Here is a 23,282-nt window from a genome sequence, read left to right as displayed (position 1 = left end):
GAGCTCAATCTAGTTTAAATAAATTTAGCGACTCCATCACCCTGAACCAAACTCATGTGCCAGAGATTCACTGGAGAGCAGGTGATCAAGACCAGATCTGCAAGCATTATCTTATGGTAGCTCAGAGAGTAGTTTTATGACAGGTTTGGAATATTGCTGTTTCAAAGAAGGAAATATCTCTTAAAGCTCAGCCTTTTCACATTATGTTCATTCATATGAGGGGAAAATCTCTGGCTTTAAGTTAGGAGAACAGAGACTTTTTAGATGATCGTACAGCCCACGGTGCACAGCTAACCAAGGGCAAACAAGCAGCAGATAGTCTGAGAAGAGTTATAAGCAGAAGAAGATAGGCAGGCATTCTTTAAGGATTTGTAGGAAGACTCCTGTCCACTCCGTGATTTTTGTGATGTCACAGCCTCTTTGGTTCTTGATTGGGGAAGCTGGTGCACATCTATCGTTACTACAACATCAGGACCCCAGAGAACAGCATTTAAGTAAGGAGAGAAATCTCTTCCATTTGAGCAATGCTGACTGTAACGTTTAATCATCTCCTCCTGGCTGCATCAGAAGCCCATATACACATGCGAATACAGGTTTTCTGGTGAGGCCATGTCAGTCCTAAAGCTAGAACAAGGAGCTTTGTTTTTTAATATCATCATGCTTTGTTTAGAATACTCAACGTTCATAAAAGAAGTTCATAAAGAGGGAACTTAATGTTTGAGTCTGTTTTTATACAATAAAGAGGATGGCGTGTGAGTGGAGGTCAAGACACTCTTCCCCCATTCATGCTAAGAGAAACAATTGGAATTAATGATATTTGTATGAAAAGCATAGGGGTTATGTTGCTGTTTCATATGAGAGTAAACAAAGTCAGGTCCCCTTTCAACAGAAGGAAATAAAATGGTAAAGTATGGTTATTAAGTGTCTAATACATAGGAGACACCGTTTGGTGGTTTACATACCTAGTCTGATTTGATTCTCACAACCTCCGTGCAGGAAATTTCTTCCCTATTTTCCAGGTGAGGATTTGAGATAGTGCAACAAAGGCTTGTAGTCATAGACCAGATCGTAATTAGCTGAGCAATAATCCAAGCCTTGTTCCGCTTAATTCTAGAACTTACCCAAAAGATTTTGAAAAGAAGCCCAAATCCTAGATTCTAACATGAGATTTTTAAATGGCTTCAATAAAAAAGTGTTACTTATCGTTATTATTACTTTACTGCCAGAACCATGCTAAGTACTCTGCAGATATTAAACTGAGGTGTGTTAACACTTCCTTTGATTCATGTTTCCTGGCAGGAAGCAGAAGCAAGGGAAAGCTTGCTCCAACAGCCAGTCTTAGTTTATTTCAGTTGGCGATAGAGGGCGCTATTCACTTTCTAAGATTTTTCTCACAGAAGCACACATTTCCATCCCACTCCCGCCTGCTTACAGTCATCACTTCCATTATCGACAGCGCAGTCAGAATCTGCTGGCAATTGCTGAGATTTAGATTTCGCCGAATTTGTATGAGCGAAGCTGTCTTGATCCTATTGAGTTTAGCTATGAAACAACACAATTACAGTACGCAGTGGGCTCAGTACGAAGCAAGAAAGTTTGAGTGCACATTGCCTTTACAAATCTAACTGCTTTTGCTTTTTTCTGTTAGTTAAAAGATGTTACACCACTGCCCCAGACAGGAAGCACAAACACAGTGTGTGGAACAGTCATCCAAATATGGAAAGATAGGATTTTTAAATTTGCAGTTCCATGTACTTCTCGCTTTGCTCCTTCACTCCTGACTCTAACATACAACATTTCCTGAATGGCTCTTTACAAAATGCCTTTACTGAATCCATCATCAAGTAGTCATAAATGATGTCTGAAAAATGTAGAGAGACGTGCGTGTGTGTACGGTGGAACTATTTTATTTATTTTTAGTTTTTAGTTTCTTTAAGTTTATTTATTTATTTTGAGAGAGAGAGAGAGAGAGAGAGGATGAACAGGGGAAGGGCAGAGAGAGAGGGAGAGAGAGAATCCCAGGTAGACTCCTCACTGTCAGCATGGAGCCCGACGTGGGGCTCGAACTCCCAAACCGCGAGATGGTGACCTGAGTTGAAATCATGAGTCAGATGCTTAACCAAGTGAACCACCCAGGTGCCCCCAGTGGAACTGTTTTAAATGCTGTTCTGATAGAATAAGTATTTAGCTGTTTATGAATGTAGTAGTAGGGACTAAAGAAAAAGAAAGGTCCACAAACTTGTCAGAGAGTTTATAATGAAATGTGAGGCTAAAGTCTGAAAGGCATCATGTTAGCATAGCGTTGGCGTTCTTGAGGCAGTTTGGGTTGCAAGTCCCATAAGACCCCAGATCACAGCGGGTTAGACAGGAAGTCCAAAGGTCTGATTGGTACAAGGTTGGTTATTTCAGAGATTTGATGTCATCATCAAGAAATGAGTTTCTTTCCATCTCTCAGCTCTGCTGTCCTCAGGCTTATCCCCCATGATGATGTTTTGACTGCTGCAGCCCTGAATGTTTCTTGTTACCCTTTAAGAAGTAGAAAAACTTGTGCTTGAGCTCCCTGATACCCTCAGCCGTCTCCCCTTTGCTCCACAGTAGCCTCTTAGAATATGATCTCGGGGTGCCTGGGTGGCTCAGTTGGTTAAGCATCTGACTCATGACTTCAGCTCAGGTCGTGATCTCAGTTTGAGTTTGCCCCACATCAGGCTCTGCACTGACAGATTCTCTCTCTCTCCCTCTCTCTGCTGTTCCTGTGCACTTTCACCTTCTCTCTCTCTCTCAAAGTAATAAATAAATTAAAAAACTTAAAAAAATGTATATATATACAAATGGGATGTTTTTCTTTCTTTCTTCCCAAAGCCAGGTATTGGCCAGGGTGAATGAAGTTTAAGTGACGAGCGTAAAATGACCAAGATTTACCCATGGGACTGGGGTATGTGTGGGGGGAACCTAGTCTCTCTTCTGAAGCCATGGTCTTGGATGAGTAAATAAAATTGAAGCTGTATTACTAGGAATTCTTTTAGAAATGACTGTAGGGTGGTCAGTCAGCATTGTCTCCTCAGTTTTCAGCACCTTGCTAGCAAAGCAGATGGAAAAGTATATCCTAGTTTGTGCTTGCTGAGCCAAAGGAAAGATGCCAGACTTGAGGTTTACGAAAGACTTTAAATTTATGTCCTGTCAACCTATGCATGACTAAAGACAATAAAACTCTTTAGATGTAGATTACAACTATTTTAGTAGCATCTTTTTTCCAGTTACTGGAGACATTCCTTGCAGCTAATGTGCGCTTTCTCTGCTCTGGGTGGGGGTGGGAGGCGTGGGAATGCAGAGCGTGTCAGGGGCTGGAGGAGGTAGCAGAGATGGTAGGTAGTCCGTGCTTCTTCCTGATTGCTGTCTTTGGAACTGTCTGGACCGCTATTTATTGTTTTCACAAAATATGAAGGTAGAAACTACTGCTATCATCTCCCCATCCATTAAGTATGTAGAAAATTAAGGTTGGCATCTCTAGAACACTAGGCATCTGCCTACCTACCCCATGGTGCACTGCAGATCTAGACAGCTGAGTAATTTGCACGTGTGCAAGATGATTGCCCTTCTGCCTGAAGGTATCACTGCATAAAGAAAATTCCAGCCCGTGACTGCATATATAAATCTGTAAAGGTTGTAAAGGCTTATCCACTACCTGCACGGGGGATTCCTAGTGTCCTCGTGTTCGTGTATGAGAACAGATGACTTCCACGCCTCCAGGTAACCAGAGCTTTCCTTTTGCCCCTCCTCAGAGACATACAGATCAGCTCCTCCAGCACCACCACGTCTGAGAGTCAAGATCCTTCTTCCGGGGACCCTGCGGTCAGTGCGCTCCAACAACAGCTGTTGCTGATGGTGGCTCGGAGGACCCAATCAGAAACCCCGCGGGTACGTTCCAGCCTCGCCGTCTGTGAGTGTTCCAGAAGCAGGGATCTTGAAACCTGATTCGTGGTCTGATTACCAAATGGAATTAGTTGGGTCTTGTCCTGAATTTTACATTGCTAGGTTGTGTGTCTATCACTGCATGGTAGTCTGCTGAACGAACGTAGGGACAAAGCCATTTAAGTAACAGGTACCTTCGTTGGCACTCACAGAATTGCCACTACCTTCATGCTCTTCCAAGTGCATTAGAAATTCATGTACATTGATCTTTGGTTGCCAGGATGCACAGAACCCACAAGGGCTTTCTAGGTTAGGATGCCTTTTTCTCACCATGGTTGGAAAAACCCGGATTTTTATTAATTTATGATGGGCTCTTATTAAACATTCAGAGATCCTTAAAGAGAATCTTGACTCAAAGAGAGACTTTATTCTTAGAGCAGGTGACATTATCATCCAGGGGCTTAAAAGATGAAGGCTTCCATTATTTTACCAATGGACAACTTACTAATGTTCATTCACTCATCCGGTACACCTTGAGTATGATTCTGAGGGAGTCGGAGCAAAGACTTCACGGCAGAAGATCACACAGGAGGTAAGATGTACCACCGGACGTGAACAGAGAGCTACAGATTCAAGCAGGGCATTTTGGACAAAGATGCTGGTGAGGACTTCTTAGAAGAAGGGACCCCCAGGCTAGACCTTGAAGGAGGGTGGCTTTCCATTGGGACAGGCTGAGGGCTGCTGTCAAGTTAGTGGGAAGTTTCTCTATTGCTGTATTTATCTCCCTCCTGGCAGTGTTTTGTTGTCTCCTAGACAGCCTCACCCATGAAAAAATAATACAGATTTATATTTGTTTTCATGATTGCTTTACTAAATTTTTCCAAAAAGATGTTTGATACCACAGTGGGTTGAAACTGGTCGGAGGTGTGGGAAAAAAAGGTCACGTTGTCTCCTCACTGACCGCACATTGCTCTGGAGTCCTTATACCTGGTGCCTGGGTAGGGAGGACTGGGTAAGGAGGACTGAAGCAGAATCAGCCCTTCCAGGCGCCTGGGTGGCTCAGTCGGTTAAGCGCCTGACTCTTGATTTTGGCTCAGGTCATGATCTCATGGTTTGTGAGTTCAAGCCCCATGTCGGGCTTTGTGCTAATAGCAAGGATCCTGCTTGGGATTCTCTCTCTTCCTGTCTCTCTTTGCCCACCCCCTGTTCACTCTCTCCCTCTCTCAAAATGAGTAAATAAACAATACAAAAAAAAAAGAAGAAGAAGAAGAAGAAGAAGAAGAATCAGCCCTTCCATGCTTGAAGGAGTTTTTGTGGGAACAAGCATGCAGCTAATTCAAAACCTCAGTCTTTAGGGATTTCTTCCCCTCCATGTATCCAGTCTCACCTCCGTCTCCTCCTTTCCAGGGCTTCTGGGTACAGGAGGAGGGCCCCGGGAGGCTGGTGGAGGGGGGAGGCACCTCTGGTCATGGCTCAGATGCCTGGCCCCATCCTGGTCACTGGGCCTGCTGGTGGTGCTGTGGGGAATGACGGCCCCTTCCCAGCTAGGGGGCAGTACTGGGGTCTGCCGACGCTGCCGTGAGCCCCCAGCTCTGAGGACCCCACGTTCCGTGGCCTCCTCCTCTCCACCAGGATCTTCGGTTCACCAGTCTCTTCTGTACGTTCCTATGTTCCGGTGGGCCCCGGCTTCAGTTGCATTCTCTGTACTCTGTGCCCAGCTCCGCCTCAGTTCCCACCACAAGCTCAAGTACATGGGGAGGGGCCCTGAGGAATGTGGGTTTTCTCTGAGAAACTTACATTTTCCCTGACACAGACCTGGGGAGGTCCAGCCCCCTGCCTCTAGAATGTCAGCATTATATCTCCAAGGAGTGGGAGTTAGAGTTCTATAACAATATCCATACGGGGCGCCTGGGAGGCTCAGTCAGTTAGTTAAGCGTCTGACTCTTGGTTTCAGCTCAGGTCACGATCTCACAGTTCACGGCTTCGAGCCCCGCATTGAGCTCCACACTGGCTGCTTGGGACTCTCTTTTACTCTCTCTCTGCCCGTCCCCCACTCATGCTCTTGCTCTCAAAGTAAATTAAAAAACTTAAAAAATATCCACGTAGTTTGGGAAGATGTGAATGTCATTGGTTCAATGAATGGTGGAGCCTCGAGGGAACTAGGAACTTTGGATTAACAGAAATGCAAACCCACAATGATTTAATATCTCAAAAACAGCCCGGGTAGAGCAGAAACTGGGAAATAACTAACTACGACATAGATAAATCAGAAAGTCACACTGTTCTTTACATTTAAAATTCTCTGAGTGGCGTGATTATGTATATGAGCATATAAAAAGCTGAATTATATTTAGTGTTCCATTGTTAATTACTTAACCAAATTCAGTGGCAAACTTCAGTCATTTTAACTTTTACCATTTTAAGTAACATATAAAAGTTTAAAGTTTTACTATATGTCGGTAGAGAAGTGGAAAAATGAAGTGTGCCATCCAGGCTCATAGTTAGACGCAGAGGAAATATTTACAAAGATCTATCAGAAATGAGCCTTCATTTCTACTGCTTAGTTTTTTAAATTTAATTACGTTTTGGTCACAAATTAAAAATGAGGTCTGTTTCCCGCTCATTATCCCAAACACATCTAGTGAAGGGTTACACACTGTCGGCTCTGCGCCAGGGACAGGGTGCGCAGGGAAAAAGACTCAGCCCCTGCCTTCAAGAAGTTTAGACACTGGGAATCCGGTTCAGCCATGCGTGGTAGGGGTTATGGCCAGGACGGGCTCAGGGGCTGTGGGACACAGGTTGGGATGCAGATCAGGAGGCTTCCGTGGTGAGGTAGCAGCTCGGCTGAGATTTGGAGGGGTTGAGGCAAGGCAGACACACAGCCGGCCCAGGGCTCGGCCAGGAGTCCGAAAGTGGGTGTGCTCACAGTCCTGGAGCGTGGAGGCATCGGGGCAATGACGTGAGTTGTGCTTACTTAGACAAGGGCAGCAAAAATGAGCAGGAAGTAGGGTTCTGGAGACAAGACTATTTAGTGACTTCCCTCCCCACCGGGGGTGGGCTCAGCCCAGAGAAAAGGCTCTGAAGTTCTTCCCTGGCACAAATAAAATGAATGAGGTAGCCCTGCAAGTGGTGCCCTTCCAGGAGGAGTGGAAGCTTCTTCTGTGTGAGGCAGGCGAGGGGAAGGGGTTCTGTTCCATCACGCTGGCTGCAGGGCTTAGCGCTTGACCACAAAGAGAAAGACCGAGCTTGGGGCACATGGGGAGCTGGTGAACTCTGTCGTCTGTGCTCCAGATTAGCATTGAGGGGCTCCGAGTATTCCCAATCACAGCCTCCATGCACCCGTGTTATAAACTGCTACTTCTCTGTGTGTCAGTTTATCCATTGTGTATTTCCAAGCACATTGGGTACAGTCTACAGATTCATTCCCGTGACTTGAAAAGTTTACGTTGTTCCATTGCATTATATAAGTAAGCACTTGAGGAATCAGCTTGAAACATCTTTATTATCCTGCTGGTTGAGAGCAAGCCCAGTCCACGGGTAGCCAGTGTCAGATCCTTGGGAGTATAGCATTTTTTGCTTCTTTTTCTCCTTACTTGGATCTGGCTTCAAGCCCATTCACCCTGCCCCACACCAAGAAATGAGCTAGTAGTATATGTGAAAGCACTCTGTAAACTGAGGCTTTATGGAAGTCTGTAGGATCGGCATCATCATTATTATTACCAGGGGTGGCCCGAGGGCCGTATTTCATTGGCCCTAAACTGATCAGTGAGCATTGCAAAGATGCCCCAAAGCACAGGATCTAGGTGACAGTCCCTCTAGGTTAACATAAATGTAGCACTGCCTTCACAGTTTACTATCATTAAAGGATTAATGAAAACGGAGACTTTCACCTTTTACCCTATATACCATTTTATTTTTGTCCCACAATGATGTGTTCCTGAATTGCTATGTTTTAAAATTTAAAACATCTCTAAAAGGCAAAAACATATTCCTAGACATCTAATTTGCATGACGTGCTATATATAATATTTTATAAACAATCCTGTCTACAAAGAATATTGACATTTCCTAGCAGGTAAGACGGATGAGACACCAATTATAGTACCTTAACAGAGTCACCAATCAGCTTCCATATTCATTTATTTGAAGGTATATTTTGACTTAAAAAACGAATATTTGCATATTCCTCATTTGTCAGGTTTAGAAGTTTTTTTTTTTTTAATGTAAGAATATACATGATTTGTTATGATTCCTGGAATTTTGGCTGCTAAATAGAGCCACTGTTATAATAGTATCACATGTGTGTTTTATATTTTTTATCCTTCAAAGTGTTGTTTATATCTAGATTTAACCAGCATTCCATCAGCAGATTAGAAACACTACGTATGTGCAGGGCATGCATTTGGTACTTCATTACATCTCATGTTTGGGATCACATCACCTCTGTAGAAAACCTTGGAGGTCACGTATTCTTTAACCTTGGAATTTCCACCGGAGGAGACCAGTACGGAAGGTCCCGGTATTTGCGGCATTGGCCGCACCCCTCCCGGCCCAGCGCTCCTTTCCCTTTGTCCTTTGGTCACTGCTGGGATTTCCAGTTCTGCCCACCCCTTCCCCAGAAGCCTCTGCCATGATTTCACATGAGCCCACTTCTGCCACCAGAGTCCCTTTCCGCCCCACCTTCCCAGCGCTGGGTGTGACAGCTCGTAGGAAGAGCTCGTGGTGCCACACAGCACTACGGACTGTCCTGTGGTTCCTCTTCATTCCTCTACCTGTCCCTTCAGTTGCTGTCAACACACTTCTCCCCTTCCGAGGAGGCTTCCCGTTTAACCCACCTGTGTCTGTTCCGACATCGACGGTCGCCTTGACCTGGTCCCTTATCTTCCTCCACGTAACAGGCCCACATTTATATTTTAGCTTTTATTAAGAGCAATTCATGCTCAAGGTCATAAATCTGACTTTACAATTCTTTTAAATAACATTATTGTTTGATATCCTTTATTACCCATCTTATTTTGGTCTATGTCCCTTTTCTGATGGCTTCCTCTTCACATTTGTGCTTTTGATTCGTTTCTTCACGACTGGGATCAGACATATCGTGGGCACAAGTGTTTTGCTGTGCAGGTGGCTTTCGCCTTGCCACGTGAGCCCTGCCTGAGCTGTGGATTCACCTGGGTTCCCCTAGGTGAGGTTGTAGAAAGAAACTGGGCTTCAGCCTCCCTCAGCCCTCTTCCTAGAGGAGGACCTTGGGGAAGTGATCTGACCTCTCAGAGCCTCAGTTTCTCACATTTTAAATAGGGATAATAGCACCTATGTGGAGGATTTCTTGTAAGGTTTTGAGGATTAGAGATAATATATAACAATATTATGCCATATAATCAGTGGCAATGAGTAACATCATCAAAATTTTTTAATGGTTATATGGAACTCTTAAAGGTGCCATTATTTTTAAATTTTTAATTAATTTATTTTGAAAGAGAGAGAGAGAGAGAGAGAGAGAGAGAATGCAGGGGAGGGGCAGAGAGAGAGGGAGACAGAGAATCCCAAGCAGGCTCTACACTGTCAGCACAGAGCCCCATGTGAGGCTTGATCTTACAAACCATGAGATCATGACCTGAGCTTAAATCAAGAGTCAGATGCCTAACCAATATTCACCCAGGTGCCCCAGAAGGGGTCATTATTTTGAACAGTAGAACTTTTCAGGTGTCTTGGGGGAGAGGGGTAGACGTTTACATTCTTAAATGTTTTAATATTACCAAAACTTATTTCTGAAACGTATTATATAAGTACTTGCCTACCTTCTTAAGCTGAATATGCTAACCATCACTTAAGTTGCTCTTGATAATTCAGATTCACGAAGGGAGACTTGCCTTAAATATAGATTCATATGGGGAGTGTGAGCAGTGCACTTATCTTGTTTCTTCAAAAGGGCTGTGTTCAACTTGCACCCTGCCCCCCTATTTTTGACAATTTCTTTTTTGGAAATAGTAGCATAAACCTTGCAAGCCTGACCTCCCGGGCAATGTGACATGGTGGTTCTTTGGTAGGGCTTCATTAACAAATCAGAGACAGAAAGAGCGCATCTTTGGACAGCGTGTCTGGGCCTTCACATAAATCAGAGACCTGGAACTCCTTTTCTGTCTCTATTGTGAGTCCTACCCAGGCCAGTGCCGTCATTGCTGGTGCTCTCCAGGGGACACTGCCCTACACCCCCTCACTCCATACCCTCTCCAGCATTACCTGCCGCACACGCTCCCATGGCTCACTTCTCGCTCTTTTTCTAAATATCTAGACATAGAGATGTTTATACTTGTGTGTCTCACCGTGTTCTCATGGCTGATTTGCTTGTCTACTCCCCAGGAGCTGTTAAATTCCTTAAAGCTAGAAACTCTGTCTTGTTATCCTTTGAATTCTCAGCATGTATTATATATAGCATCCGGCCTCTATAATCTATACAATAAATATTTGTTGGATGAGAGAATCAATGAATGATTGATATGATGAGAGAAATTTGAATTTGAAATTTGTAACAGAAAACAGGCTGAGAATAATTGCTCTAATCCCCTGAAGCATTTAGCTCTGAGGGTCCTTGGTATTGAAGGCAAAAAATGAAACTCCATGAAGCTTATTTTCTCATGAAGGAAGTTATTGTGCGGTGATTTGTACCTCAGAACAGGACTGTATGGAGGGAAAGGGTTTTTAAAGAAGTAATTAAGTTAAAAAGAGGTCATTAGGGTCAAGTCCTAATCCAATAGGGCTGGTATCCATCTTTTTTTTTTTTTAAGTTTAAGTATTTATTTTGAGAGAGACAGAGCTCACAAGTGGGGCGGGGGGTGGTGGTGCAGAGAGAGAGAGAGAGCATGAGAGAATACCAAGCAGGCTGGGTACTGCCAGCACAGTGTCCGATGTGGAGCTTGAACCCACAAGCCGTGAGATCATGACCTGAGCCAAAGTGAAGAACCAGACGCTTAACTGACTGAGCCACCCAGGTGCCCCAGGCTGGTATCCTTCTAAGAAGAGAGGATCAAGATGCAGATGCACATGGAGGAAAGACCACGTGATGACACAGAGAGAAGACGGCCATTAAGAGGCAAAGGAGAAAGACCTCGGCAGAAACCAATCCTCGGTTACAGGCTTCCAGCCTTCAGAACAGCTCCATTGTTTCAGCCACCCAGTCTCTGGCTCTTTGTTTCGGCCACACTAGGGAACTAACATAGAAGTCAAATCATTTTTTCGTTGCATTAAATTCTGAGATTCTTTTCAACAAGAATTTTTATTTAAGCAGCAATAAATAGCACAATATGCCAGGCTTTAATAACTTACAAAAGGTAGATGTAATCTTCATGTGATTTTTTTTTAAACTGACCTTTCCTAACAGCAAAGGTATGTAATGTTAAACCCCAACTTAAGGACAGTATTTTTCTTATAATTCAGAATAAGGCTGTCCTCTGTGCTGCTGCTTGCCCTTGACCTGTTTACGCATCGGACATGAATTCCAAGACCACAAAACGGTAAACTATGGTAACCCTGTGCATGTATTTCTTACTGGAACTTTTTGTCCCTGGAGCATAAAGGAAAAGGATCCCTTTTGTTGGGGGAGGGTTACTGTAAAGCACAAATTCATTGTCGTTAACAGAAGATGCTCTTCCTGCTGACCTGACACCAGGCAGTTTCCACTAAGTTGTCTCTCATGTTGGAATAGATCCGGGATGCAAGCAGCACCTACACTCTCCACTTTCCTGCAATCGTACAGCCAATCCGTCCTGTATATGGCCATCCTCTGTACTGTCTTCATGATGGATCAACTGTCCCTTGCAGTGCCTTTTGCATTAATATTTTATAATCTGAATAACTTCATGTTCCATAGCTGAGTCAGTGAATTAGCATCTGGGAACAAAGAGGTGATAAAGTTGGCTTCCTTGGAGAGCTCGCTCTGGTTTCCAGTGAAGCAGGTGCACCGCCCGTATGTGTGGCAGGCACTTTGACACCAGTGACTTTCACTGAATTAAGAAAAAATTCTGATTGAGTATAATCTTCTGCTTTATAAGTCAAGGAGAAATGCGCGTGACCTTTAAAAAGCAGCTCCACCTCCACGGCTGTCGTCTTTACTGTCCTCATCCCTTTCCTTCTTACCAGTCTCCTGTGTCTTATGTGAGTCAGCCGACAGGAAATTACAGCCTATCTTAAATCCTGTTTGGAAACATACAGAGCCAAAGCAAACAAATAAAAGTACAGATTAGAGTGATCTAGCACTTTCACTGCTGGGTATATATCCAAAAGAATCTAAAGCAGGGACTCAAAGAGATTTTCCACCCCCGTGTTTATAGCAGCATTATTTGCAATAGCCAAGGGGTGGAAGTGACCCAAGTGTCCTTCGACAGATGAACACATAAAATGGAACATTCAGACTTAAAAAGGGAGGAAGTCTGACACAGGCTATAACATGGATGAACCTTGAGGATGTTACACTAAATGAAATAGGCCAATCACAAAAGGACAGATACTGTATGATTCCATTATGGGAGGCACCTGGAGTAGTCAAAAACATAGAGACAGAAAGTAGGAAGGTGGTTACCAGGGACTTGGTCCAGAATGGAGAGTCAGTACTTAATGGAGACAGAGTTTCAGTTTGGGAAGATGAAAAAGTTCTAGAGATCTGTTGTACAACAGTATGGCTCTAGTTAATACTACTGAACGGTACACTTAAAAATGGTTAAGATGGGAAATTCTGTATGTGTGTGTGTGTGTGTGTGTGTGTATGTATGTGTATTTAAGTACAGTTGCAAACAAAAACAAAAACAAAACAGGTTCAAAATAGAAGATCTCCAGGGGATCGTGGTGTTCAGAGAAGGCTTACTGAAAAGCAGTGGCCAACAGCAAAGGAGATGGATGGGGGTTTGCCTTTAACTGCCTCTGCACATAGAATGGCAAAGAGCACAACGTAGCGAGTCTAACAGGAGCCTCTCCACTTAATCTGGCTCCAAGAAGCCACATCCTACTCTTAGGACTAACTAAACACACTCTGTCCACACCATCTCCACTAAGGGGTCTGCATAGAAAGCTGCTTGCCTCAAACTTTCGTGTGGGTTTGCATCCCATATTCATCCAGGATCACATGGATGAACCAAACACCTCACACCAAGAGTTTAAGATGATGCCGGCTTGGTATTGCATTCTTATGTCCAGCAGTAACAAAGGTACATCTTAATCCTGGAGAACAGAGCTTTAATATTGCTGTCAAAGAATTTATACAAATAAAGATCCAAGGAAAATACGATTAAGTGAAAAGTTATAAAATATATTAGAAAACATGCGACCATGAATAAGAGGCAGCAAAGTCAACAGAAAGCAGAAACAGACTCTCAGTGGATTTGGAAATTGTAATGATTAGATTCAGAATATGGATTAAGAATATTTCATATGTATAAAGAAATAAAAGAAGAGATTGCAGACGTAAGAAGCAAAAGGCCATATAATGACCAAGTGGATCTGAAAAAGCACTGGATACTAGAAATGACCCATAATAAAAATAAAACTTTAAGGGATTTAATGTGAGATTTGACACGTAAGATTTGAAAAAAATATTTACATGTAGCACCGAGAGATGAAGTGGTAAATAGGAAAGAAGGCTAAGAAGCGTGGAGGTCAGGGGTGCCTGAGTGGCTCAGTTGGTTAAGCATCTGGCTCTTGATTTCAGCTCAGGTCATGATCTCACCATTCGTGGGTTCGAGCCCCACATCTGGCTCTGCGCTGACCGTGCAGAGCCTACTTGGGATTCCTTCTCTCTCTCTCTTTCTCTCTGCTCCTCCTCTGCTCTCTTCCTCTCTCTCCCTCTCAAAATAAGTAAACAGACATTCTAAAAAAAGGAATTTGTTTAAAAAAAAGAAAGATGCATGGAAATCAGGGTAAGAAGGTCTACTGTTCTCCTTGTCAAAATTCCAGAGGAGATGAAGGGAAGAGCGACAGAGCAAATATAATTTAAAATTTAAAGTTTAAGATAACACAAAAATATAGGCATTAGTACCCCAGCAAACTGATGAGGAAGGGGTGAACATTTTAATAAATGGCACTGTGACAATCGTCCTTTTTATGAGAAAGGAAACAGACTCTTATGTGTAGAAACTTCTGGTAGGCTCATAACTTAAATGTGAAAGGCAAAAGCATATAAGTTTAAGTAAAATGATGTAATCAAATACCCTTAACGACTCTGGGTAGAAAGTGATTTGATAAACAAGTGCAAAACTTTTGTACTTTACAGGAAAAAAAACGGATAAATGATATTTCACTTAAATTTCCCTGTTTATCAATAACACCATAAAGGAAGGTGAAAAGACAAGCCATAAACTGGGAAAATATCTGTAATGCACATGATTAATTAAAGTCTTAATCATATATATACATGTATACACCCACATGCACACTTATACACATATAAGCTAATAAAAGACAAATGGGCAGCTGAAAACTAAAAGTGGACAAAGATGCTCAAACTCACTAATAATGAGGGAAACGCAAATTAGAATAAAATTGAAATGTTTTATATGCCAGATTAGCAACAATTAAAAAGTACCGGATGCTATCAAATGTTGGTGCGGATTGGAAGCAACACAATGTGTATCTGCTGTTGGTGGGAGTACAGACTGATAGAATCACTTGAGAAACCTTATTTTTTCCAAGGTGTTCTCTAGTAAATGGAACATTTCCATATCTAGTAATTGCATTTGTGCGCTTTCTGGAAAAGTCCATTTGCTTTGTGGTACAGCTGAACATTTGCATTCTTAGCAATTCCATTCCTACGTGTATGTTAGGTGGCTGTTCTAAAGAAATCATTGCACATATGTACCAGGAGACATTTCCAAAAATGGTCATAGCAGTGTAGTAGTAAAAATAAAAAATAAAAAAAGACCCCAAATACCCAACAGTAAAGCAGATAAGTAAATTATGGCATGTCTGTATAATGCAATATTATTCGACTGTGAAAACAGATATGCTACAGCTGTAAAACAGCTCGGGAACATAGTGTGGAATGGAGGGGGACAAAGGCGAGTTGCAAAAGTGTACATGTGCTGTGATTTCATATCCACGAAGTTCAAAAACATAAAGCTAAACAGTATAAAAGTTGTGGACGTAATAAGCCGAGTAAAACAGAAGAAAAGAAAAGAAATGATAAACGCAAAACTCAAGACAGTGGTGATCCCTGAAGGAAGAGGGAAGGAGAGGTGCCCGAGGTGTGGCCCACGGGGAACTTCTATGCGAGTGGTAATGCCCTTTTTGTTATACTGGGTCATAGCCACACAGCTATTCACTGAATTGGGTTTTGTGATACCCTACATACATTTAAAAGATACATATTTGCATTGATTTAGTATCGACTGAAACTATTTTTGAAGCTTTTTTTTTAAAGCTTATTTATTTATTTTTGAGAGACAGAGCGAGTGAGCAGGGGAAGGGCAGAGGGAGAGGAAGAAAGAATCCTAAGTAGGCTCTGCACTGTCAGCAAGGAGCCCGATGTGGGGCTCGAACCCATGAACTGTGAGATCATGACCTGAGATGAAACCAAAAGCTGGACACTTAACTGACTGAGCCACCCAGGTGCCCCAGAAGCTATTTATTTTTAAAAAGCCTGGTACCCTAGGGGCACCTGGGTGGCTTAGTTGATTAAGTGCCTGACTCGATTTGGTCTCAGGTCATGATCTCCCGGTTCCTGGGATTTAGCCCCACGTCGGACCCTGGAATGCATTCAGCATCTGGTTTAGAGTCTGTGAGACAGTTAAATGTCTAAAGGTATTTTCTTACAGGCAATAGGATGCCACAGACTGAGTCCACCATATTCTTTTTTATTTTCCTATTCCCAACCTTGAGCCAGTCTCTCATTAAGTATGTTAGTCAATTAAGACCAATTTTTTTTCAAAATTAAATTATTCTCCACAAGGATAGAGCCAGTCAGAAATTTTGGGATTAAACCATTTTGAACCCGGAATTAAATCTTCCTCTGTTTCTATTTTATTGGTTTAGATTTTTTTCTATAGATATTTCCGCTTTTTCCTATATCAGGCCTCCCCAATGACCTACAAAATTGGCAATGAAAATCTTTTTACTCTCAGTAAAATTTAAACATTTATTCCAATGGTGCATTAAATAGCATACCTTTCAAAAATTAAGCCATTTAAGATCTTTAGTTAAGTTCTGATCTTTTATGAGAATTATTTTCGTGGCAGTTTCTTGGCCTTAATTAACAGCAGTGTTTTGAAGGGAGTAGTATAAATTTAATGGCACATTATAATGGAATGGAAGTGTGTTGGTAAGAAAGACCCTTTTTCTTGATCATTATCTTTCTCTTAGAGTACCCTGTTTTATGAAATAGGTTGGTTTACATTTCAGAATTTGAACATCTGCTTTCTATACTTTTCTACTATGAGGTCGGCTTATGACAATAACACGTCAGTATGAACCCTTTCCTCTGTTGTTTCTTTTGGTATCTAACAGCATCTGAGTCAGGATCTGGAAGACTCGTCCTGTTCTTCGACACAAGGAAAATTCAACCGAGAGCAGTTTTACAAGTTTATCATTTTCCCTGGCAAGTGGATTAAAGTCTGGTATGATCGACTCACCTTGTTGGCGTTACTTGATCGGTAAGCCGCTGAGCACGCAAATGTAAGAAAGACACAATGGGGGCATAACAGTGTACTCACATGCTTATAAAAAAGAAATTGCCACTTGCTAAGGTTCTCTGGGACATTTTCAAGATGTATACCTTTTGTGCTGGAAACCCGAAGGCGAATCCGTGAGAGCCTGACCACTGGAGAAATTGTAATTTAGCAGTTACAGTAGGAGATTAGAGCAGTTCAGATTTAAGGTCAGGTCTGGGGATGGTATTATGTGTTGGTCTACTCACAGCTTGCCACATTTTGTAGGAGGGCTTGAGGTTCATGGGTAGTGCGGGGCCTGGATGACCGGATGGGGGCATGGGGAGAGGAGGGCAGATGAAGCCCCGTGATTTCTAGCTCTTCTCGCTGACAGCTGTGGGGAGTAGTGTATCTCTTATCTGAGATACACTCATTGGAATGTTAATCTTTCCTTTAAACCCCTTTACTCTTTCTCATCTCTTCTTTCTATTGTTTGCCAAAATGAAAAGCGGGGCTGGAGATGCAGTCAGTGGGCGGGGAGGATAGAAGAGAGAGGGTCCAGTTAGTGAAGGCATGGTGGAGATGGGGCCAGGTTGGGGACCTCCCATATCCATCCCCACCCCCGACCTCACGATATACAAAGGACGGGATTTTCATCTCCAGGGGCTCTGCAGTTCTGATGGGAGTGTTGGTTTGAAAATTCAAGATGCCTTGAGGTACCTGGGTGGTTCAGTCGGCTAAGCGTTTGACTTTGGCTCAGGTCATGTTCTCACGGTTTGTGAGTTTGAGCCCTGTGCATCAGGCTCTCTGCTGTCAATGCAGAGCTGCCTCAGATCCTCTGTCCCCCTCTCTCTCTGCTGCTTCTATGTTCTCTCTCTCTCTCTCTCTCAAAAATAAATAAAATAGAAAAGAAAATTCAGGACGCCTTTACTGACACTGTCATCAGCAAATGTGGAGTTTCACAGTCAAATGGCAGCCAGTGGGGGCAGTGGGAATGCTGCCTGCCTGCCTTCCTATGGTGGGTCCCGCAGTGACTACTTGTTATATAGTAATGTCTTAAACGGTGTGATCACATACTACAAAACTATAGTCGTGCAAAATTACAGTAGTAAATTTCAGGACCCACAAGTCAGGGAAAGGAGTTATAATGGTTTTTCTAACAACACTGTGTCACCCCAGGGGCAGACACTTAAGTTTCAAACATAACGCAAATCGTCCAAAATAATACATCCTGTTAGACGAGGCAGTTTTGGGTCTTTTTTTTTTTTGAAATATTAATTTTATTTTTTGTTTCAGAGGAATTCCTGAAAGTTGGACTACCTTGTGTTAGCCCTTCATACTAAAAACAAATGTTTCTGTAGATTTCTGGATGTGTTATTTAAATGCACTCAGTGGCAACAGATATACTGAAAATCTAATTAAGGTCTAGGAAAGAATGATGCAGAAGATGCTCACGGTTTTAAAAAGTTTATAGTTTTATAGTTTTAATCACTTCTGTTGCAGTAGGTTTGAATTCAGTTTTCAGGGATGTGTAGAGATGGCATTACTCCCTTATGCACGGGTTGCTCAGCAGGCTCGGGGAGCCCCTAGGGATCAAGCCCCGTGCCATCACTTATCTAAGGATGCTGTGAAACCTCCCTGTACCTCAGCTTCTTGTCTGTTAAATGGGGATCATCTATATACAGGGAGGTTATGAGGTTTAAATCAAATTAGCCTGGGAAAGTGTCCTTTAAACATTAGTTGCTGTTACTGCTCTTATGACCTGAAATGTGGCCCAGAACCCAGAAAGAAGAAAAATAAATACAAGTAAAATTTGCATAGCCCAAGTAGATGTTGTCAAGTCCAGACACTAACATTTAGGCCCTCAATTTGTAGGAGAAATCGCCGTGTTTTCAGAGCCCGTATATGCCTAGTTTCAGGCATCTCCTGGCACACGGCGGGATCTGGTTTTCCAGTTCACAGTCAGTTAAGGGGAGCGATCAGATGACATGAGCCCTGAGCTGACAGCAAGGACAGAAGAAGAAAAACCCAAACTCTAACCTAGAAAAACCAACAGCTTAGGGCCTTTGTAGGGAGAGTGTGTTCCCCAGATAGGACCATGGATCAGAGTCACCTGGAGCTTTGTGACAATACAGATTCCAGGAGTGAGAAGTCACCACTTCAGCATAGCCTTGAGTACAGGGTAGGGCTGTATTATGGCATCCCTTAGGACAGTGATGATCTAAAAGGTCTGTTTAAGAAAGCAGGAAACTACGTAATACAATACATTTTACATTTTTTACGATGATTGTAAAATTCCAAAAGGTATAAATAAATTACGTTTTGATATTCATTGAGGGACATTATATTTAAAATCCCCCCATGGATTCATGAACTTGAGTTGCCAAATTAAAGTTTATAAGGAAGTTATGCATAGTAAAAAACAAACTGTAAGGGTTTGTTAGGAAGTAGAAGAAATTGATGAATTAAAAGCACTGAATTTGAGCTGATCATTGCTATAAACTCCCATAGCTTAAGGCCTTCTGCTTGATTGTTTTCAACTTTACTCTGGAACTCAGGCTGATCTTCCTTGAAAATATTTCCTTATTCTCTGATTGTACCTTTATGGTTCCTATAATTGCAGCATCTTCTGTTTACTTTCAGTTTGGCATTCATTCTACTCAGGTGTTTTTGGACTTGTCCTTAATCTCCTTTATTTTCTCTTATATATTTTTTTATTCTGCTATTACCCCGTCTTGCAAAACACATAGGTTTTATTTTCATTTCTCTACTTTACCACCTAAAATAAAATAAGAAACAAAAATAAAAAGCTGCCTATGTGGGCATCATTTTATTCATTTTTTCATTCATTCAACAATTTTAGTAAAAGGAAAAACCACCCGAACCCCAGGCACCTGCTCCATGCGAGACTCTGAACTGGGCACTGAGAACAGAACAGTGAGTGGAACAAGCATGGTCCCTACCCTCACGGGGCTGGCATTCTACTGCACGAGAAAGGCTAAAGTAGCAGAGTGGAAGAGGTGCCATGAAAGACACACATAAAGGCCTGAGGTAGAGGAAGCTGGGGGACAAGGGACACCATGTCAGAACAGGTAGTTGCAGAAGTCTTTCCTGAGAAGGAAACATGCAAACTGAGATAAAAATAAGGTGAGGAGTCAGCCCTGTGTGTGTGTGTGTGGGGGGGGGTAGGGAGGAATTGTTCATGGTCCTCAAATGATCTCATGATCATCATCACCATCTTGAGAATATGCTCTCATCTCTTCCATCCTTAAAAGTCCTCTTGGCCGACTTTCTCACTAGCCCCTGTCCAGTGTCTTTATATTCTTTTCCAGCATAACTCCATGAAGACCTGTCTGTGCTTTTTTGCCACCTGTCTTCTCTCATTTCCTCATAAGCCCACTATGTTTGCTCTCCTGACTCCAACACTGTCCTTGTCTAGATCATCATTGACCTCGCTGGTCAGTCTTCATTTTACTAGACCCATTTGTAGCCCTTAACAGAGCCGATCCTCCTCCTTGGTATGCTTTCCTCTCTTGGCTTCCAGGACCAACCTCTCTTTTGGTTTTCCTTCTGCCTAGCTGGTTCCTGCTTTGCCCATGGACAGTCACCCATGCAGGTAACCTCTGCCTCCTCACCCCTTGATGCTGGGTGCTGCACAGCCCTTGGTCTCCGTTCTTTCTCTGTCTACCGTCTTTTCTTTACTGATTGCATTTAGTCTCATGGCTTTAAATACCGCCGAGGTGCCAGTGTCTAAGATTTATATCTCACTTGGACCTGCTTCCAGAATTGCAGACTTGTCTATCTGTCTACCAACTTGACATCTCATGACCACAGTCCTTGAGACTTCTTTTCTTTTACACCCACATTCAGCCTCTCATAGGGAATTATGTTCACTGTTTCTCCAGATACATCTGCCGCATCTTCCTACCTTTAATGTGACCTCTGTCGTCTGAGCTACTTTCATCTTTCCTTGGGGTCATTGCAGTAGCACCTCCTGCCTCAACCTGTTCTCCCTGTACACTGTTCTTATCTTTTTAATTTTATTTATGTATTTGGAGAGATATGGGGTAGAAGGGGGGGCAGAGAGAGAGGGAGAGAGAGACTCTTAAGGAGGCTCTGCACTGTCAGCGCAGAGCCTGACATGGGGCTCGATCCCACAAACCGTAAAATCATGATGTGAGTCGAAATTAAGAGTCAGACGCTTAACTGATGGAGCCACCCAGGCACCCCCTTCCTGTACAGTATTGTAACATGCTGTTCTGCTGACCACCCTGCGGTGCCCTCCATTTCACTCATGAATGAAAGCCAAAGTGCTTAGAATGCCTCAGAGTCCCCATGTTCTAGCCATTGCTTTGCTCTCTGACCTCCCCCCTGCTCCTGCCACGGACTCCTTCCCACCTACACTGGCCTTCCTGCCGTTCTTCACCAAGCCAGGCGCTCCTCCAGCCTTAAGGCCTTTGCATTGTCTGTTCCCTCTGTTCTCTTCTCAGATATCTGCGTGGCCAGTTCCCTCGCCTCTCAAGTAGCACCTCTCTGTGGGGCTTAGCCTGACCTTCCTGCTTAAAATTATAGCAGTTCCCTACCCACACACCCATAATTCTTCTCACCTTGTTCTAACCATTTTTTGTTGCACAAATCATCCTCAAATGCTCTATAATACCCTTATGTTGTGCACATATTACTTATTTCATGCCACGGTCCTCTGGAAGGAAAGCTCCAGAAGTTCTGCTCACTGGTGTATTCCAAGCCTCTAGAGCAGTGCTGAGCACTCCTGCATGACCAAACAAATCAACCTCCCTTTACAAACCAGCTCCCCTTCCCAACTTCTGCCATTGACGCTGCCATGATCCTTTCTTCCCCAGATCACTATCTTGAGGTCTTCTTTGTTCTTTCAGTCAACCCTTCACTGTGTACAATCCATTCAAGTCCTTTCTGCCCTGCTCTGTGCTGTGTCTTGAAGTCACATTGCCCTTTTGGTTTCCCAGCCTTGCCACCCTCCCAGACCCTCGTCACTTCTCCCTTGGGGTGTTGTTTATCCTCACTCTGCTCTGGTTCCCCTTCAGTGTGTCTTGTCAGCCTCTGCCAGATAAATCTTTCTGACTTATCTGCACTGCCTTAGTCACAATACTCCTTGCCCAGTGAGTAAACTTTTTAACCTGATATTGAAATATAGATGCATAAGGAGCCATGAGGATGGAGTGATGGGGTTCTGGGGGAGAGGAATGGAGTTGTGCTGGAGGAGAAACTGGGGGGTGGGGAATATTTTTCAGCAACATTATTTTTCCCCTTAAATTGGATAAATATCTGTTCATTTAATTGAAATTTTTTATTTAAAAAGCATTCCTAAGCCTTTAAATATCTTTAAGTATACATTGAAATGTTATGAGCACACTAAAAAATACATAATAGACTTTATGGACCTGAACTAACAAAATATATCCAGCTCTATAAAAAGCACATAGCGTAAAACAAAAAAAAAAGTCCCATAAATTTCCCTTTCCACCAAATATACTTTTGGTCTCCCCAGAAGTTTTTTTTTTCCTTTTAATTTTTTTTTTTTTTTTTTTTTTTTAATGTTTTATTTATTTCTAGGAGAGAGAGAGAGACAGCATGAGCAGGGGAGGGTCAGAGAGAGAGGGAGTCACAGACTGAAACAGGCTCCAGGGTCTGAGCTGGCAGTCAGCACAGAGCCCGATGCGGGGGCTCGAACCCACGAACCGCATGATCATGACCTAAGCGAAAGTCGGACGCTTAACCGACTAAGCCACCCAGGCGCCCCTCCTTTTAATTTTCAACTGGAGCATGATGTCAGAATTCTTCACGTTTCTGTGCATCTTGATTCTATACAACTCAATTGCCTGATTAAAAAATAAGCAAAAGGCATAAACAGACACCTCACCAAAGGAGATATACAGGTGGCAAATAAGTACACACAATGATATTCCACATCATATATCATTGGGGAATTGTAAAGGCAAACAATAGTGAGATGCACTACACAGCTATTACCATGGCCAGATCCAGAGCACGGACCACACCAAGTGTACGCGAGGATGTGGAACAGCAGCAACTCCCATTGATAGTTAGAGGGACTCTATGGCCTGGCCATTTTGGAAGATAACTTGGTGGCCTCTTGCAAAACTGACCACGTTCTTACCATGGGACTCAGCAGTCATGCTCCTTGGCACATATGAGTTGAAAGCTTAGGTTAACACAGAAACCTGCACATGGATATTTATAGAAGCTCTGTTCATAGTTGCCAAAACTTAGAAACAACCAAGATGTTCTTTAATAGGTGACTGGGTAAGCCGTGGTACATCCATATACCATATACTAAAATCGTATTCAGTGATAAAAAGAAATGAGCTATCAGGCCATCTAAAGACATGAAGGAAGCCGGAATCCATCTTACTAAGTGAGAGAAACTGACCTGAAAAGGCAACCTGCCATATGATTCCAACTCTATGACATTCTGGAAAGGAAAATCTATGGAGATAGTAAAAAGATAGGTCAGTGGTGAACCGAGGTTGGGGGAAAGCAGGGTAAAGAGGCAGGAAAGGATTTTTAGGGCAGTGAAAATAGTCTACATGATACCGTAATGGTGGATACATTTCATTACATGTGCCCAAACCCATAGAATGTACAACACCAAGAATGAACCATAACGTAGACTATGGACTTTGGTTGATAATGATGTGTCAGTGTTGGTTGGTTGATGGAAACAAATATACCACTCTGTGGGGGATG

At 42.9% G+C, this 23,282-nt stretch overlaps 1 protein-coding gene across 1 annotated transcript in view; it reads left to right on the top strand.

Moving 5' to 3' along the window:
* PCNX2 (pecanex 2) overlaps positions 1–23,282 on the top strand; it is a 300,955-nt gene that overhangs the window by 55,742 nt on the left and 221,931 nt on the right. Inside the window, exons 9-10 of the mRNA XM_077751690.1 lie at positions 3,780–3,915; positions 16,396–16,541. Of these exons, the coding sequence (XP_077607816.1) occupies positions 3,780–3,915; positions 16,396–16,541 (282 nt within the window). The remainder of the gene's footprint in view (positions 1–3,779; positions 3,916–16,395; positions 16,542–23,282) is intronic.

Source organism: Crocuta crocuta, unplaced genomic scaffold, assembly GCF_008692635.1.
Source record: "Crocuta crocuta isolate KB4526 unplaced genomic scaffold, BGI_CrCroc_1.0 scaffold59, whole genome shotgun sequence".
NCBI lineage: Eukaryota > Metazoa > Chordata > Mammalia > Carnivora > Hyaenidae > Crocuta > Crocuta crocuta.
This window is presented reverse-complemented; position numbering and strand designations above follow the sequence as displayed.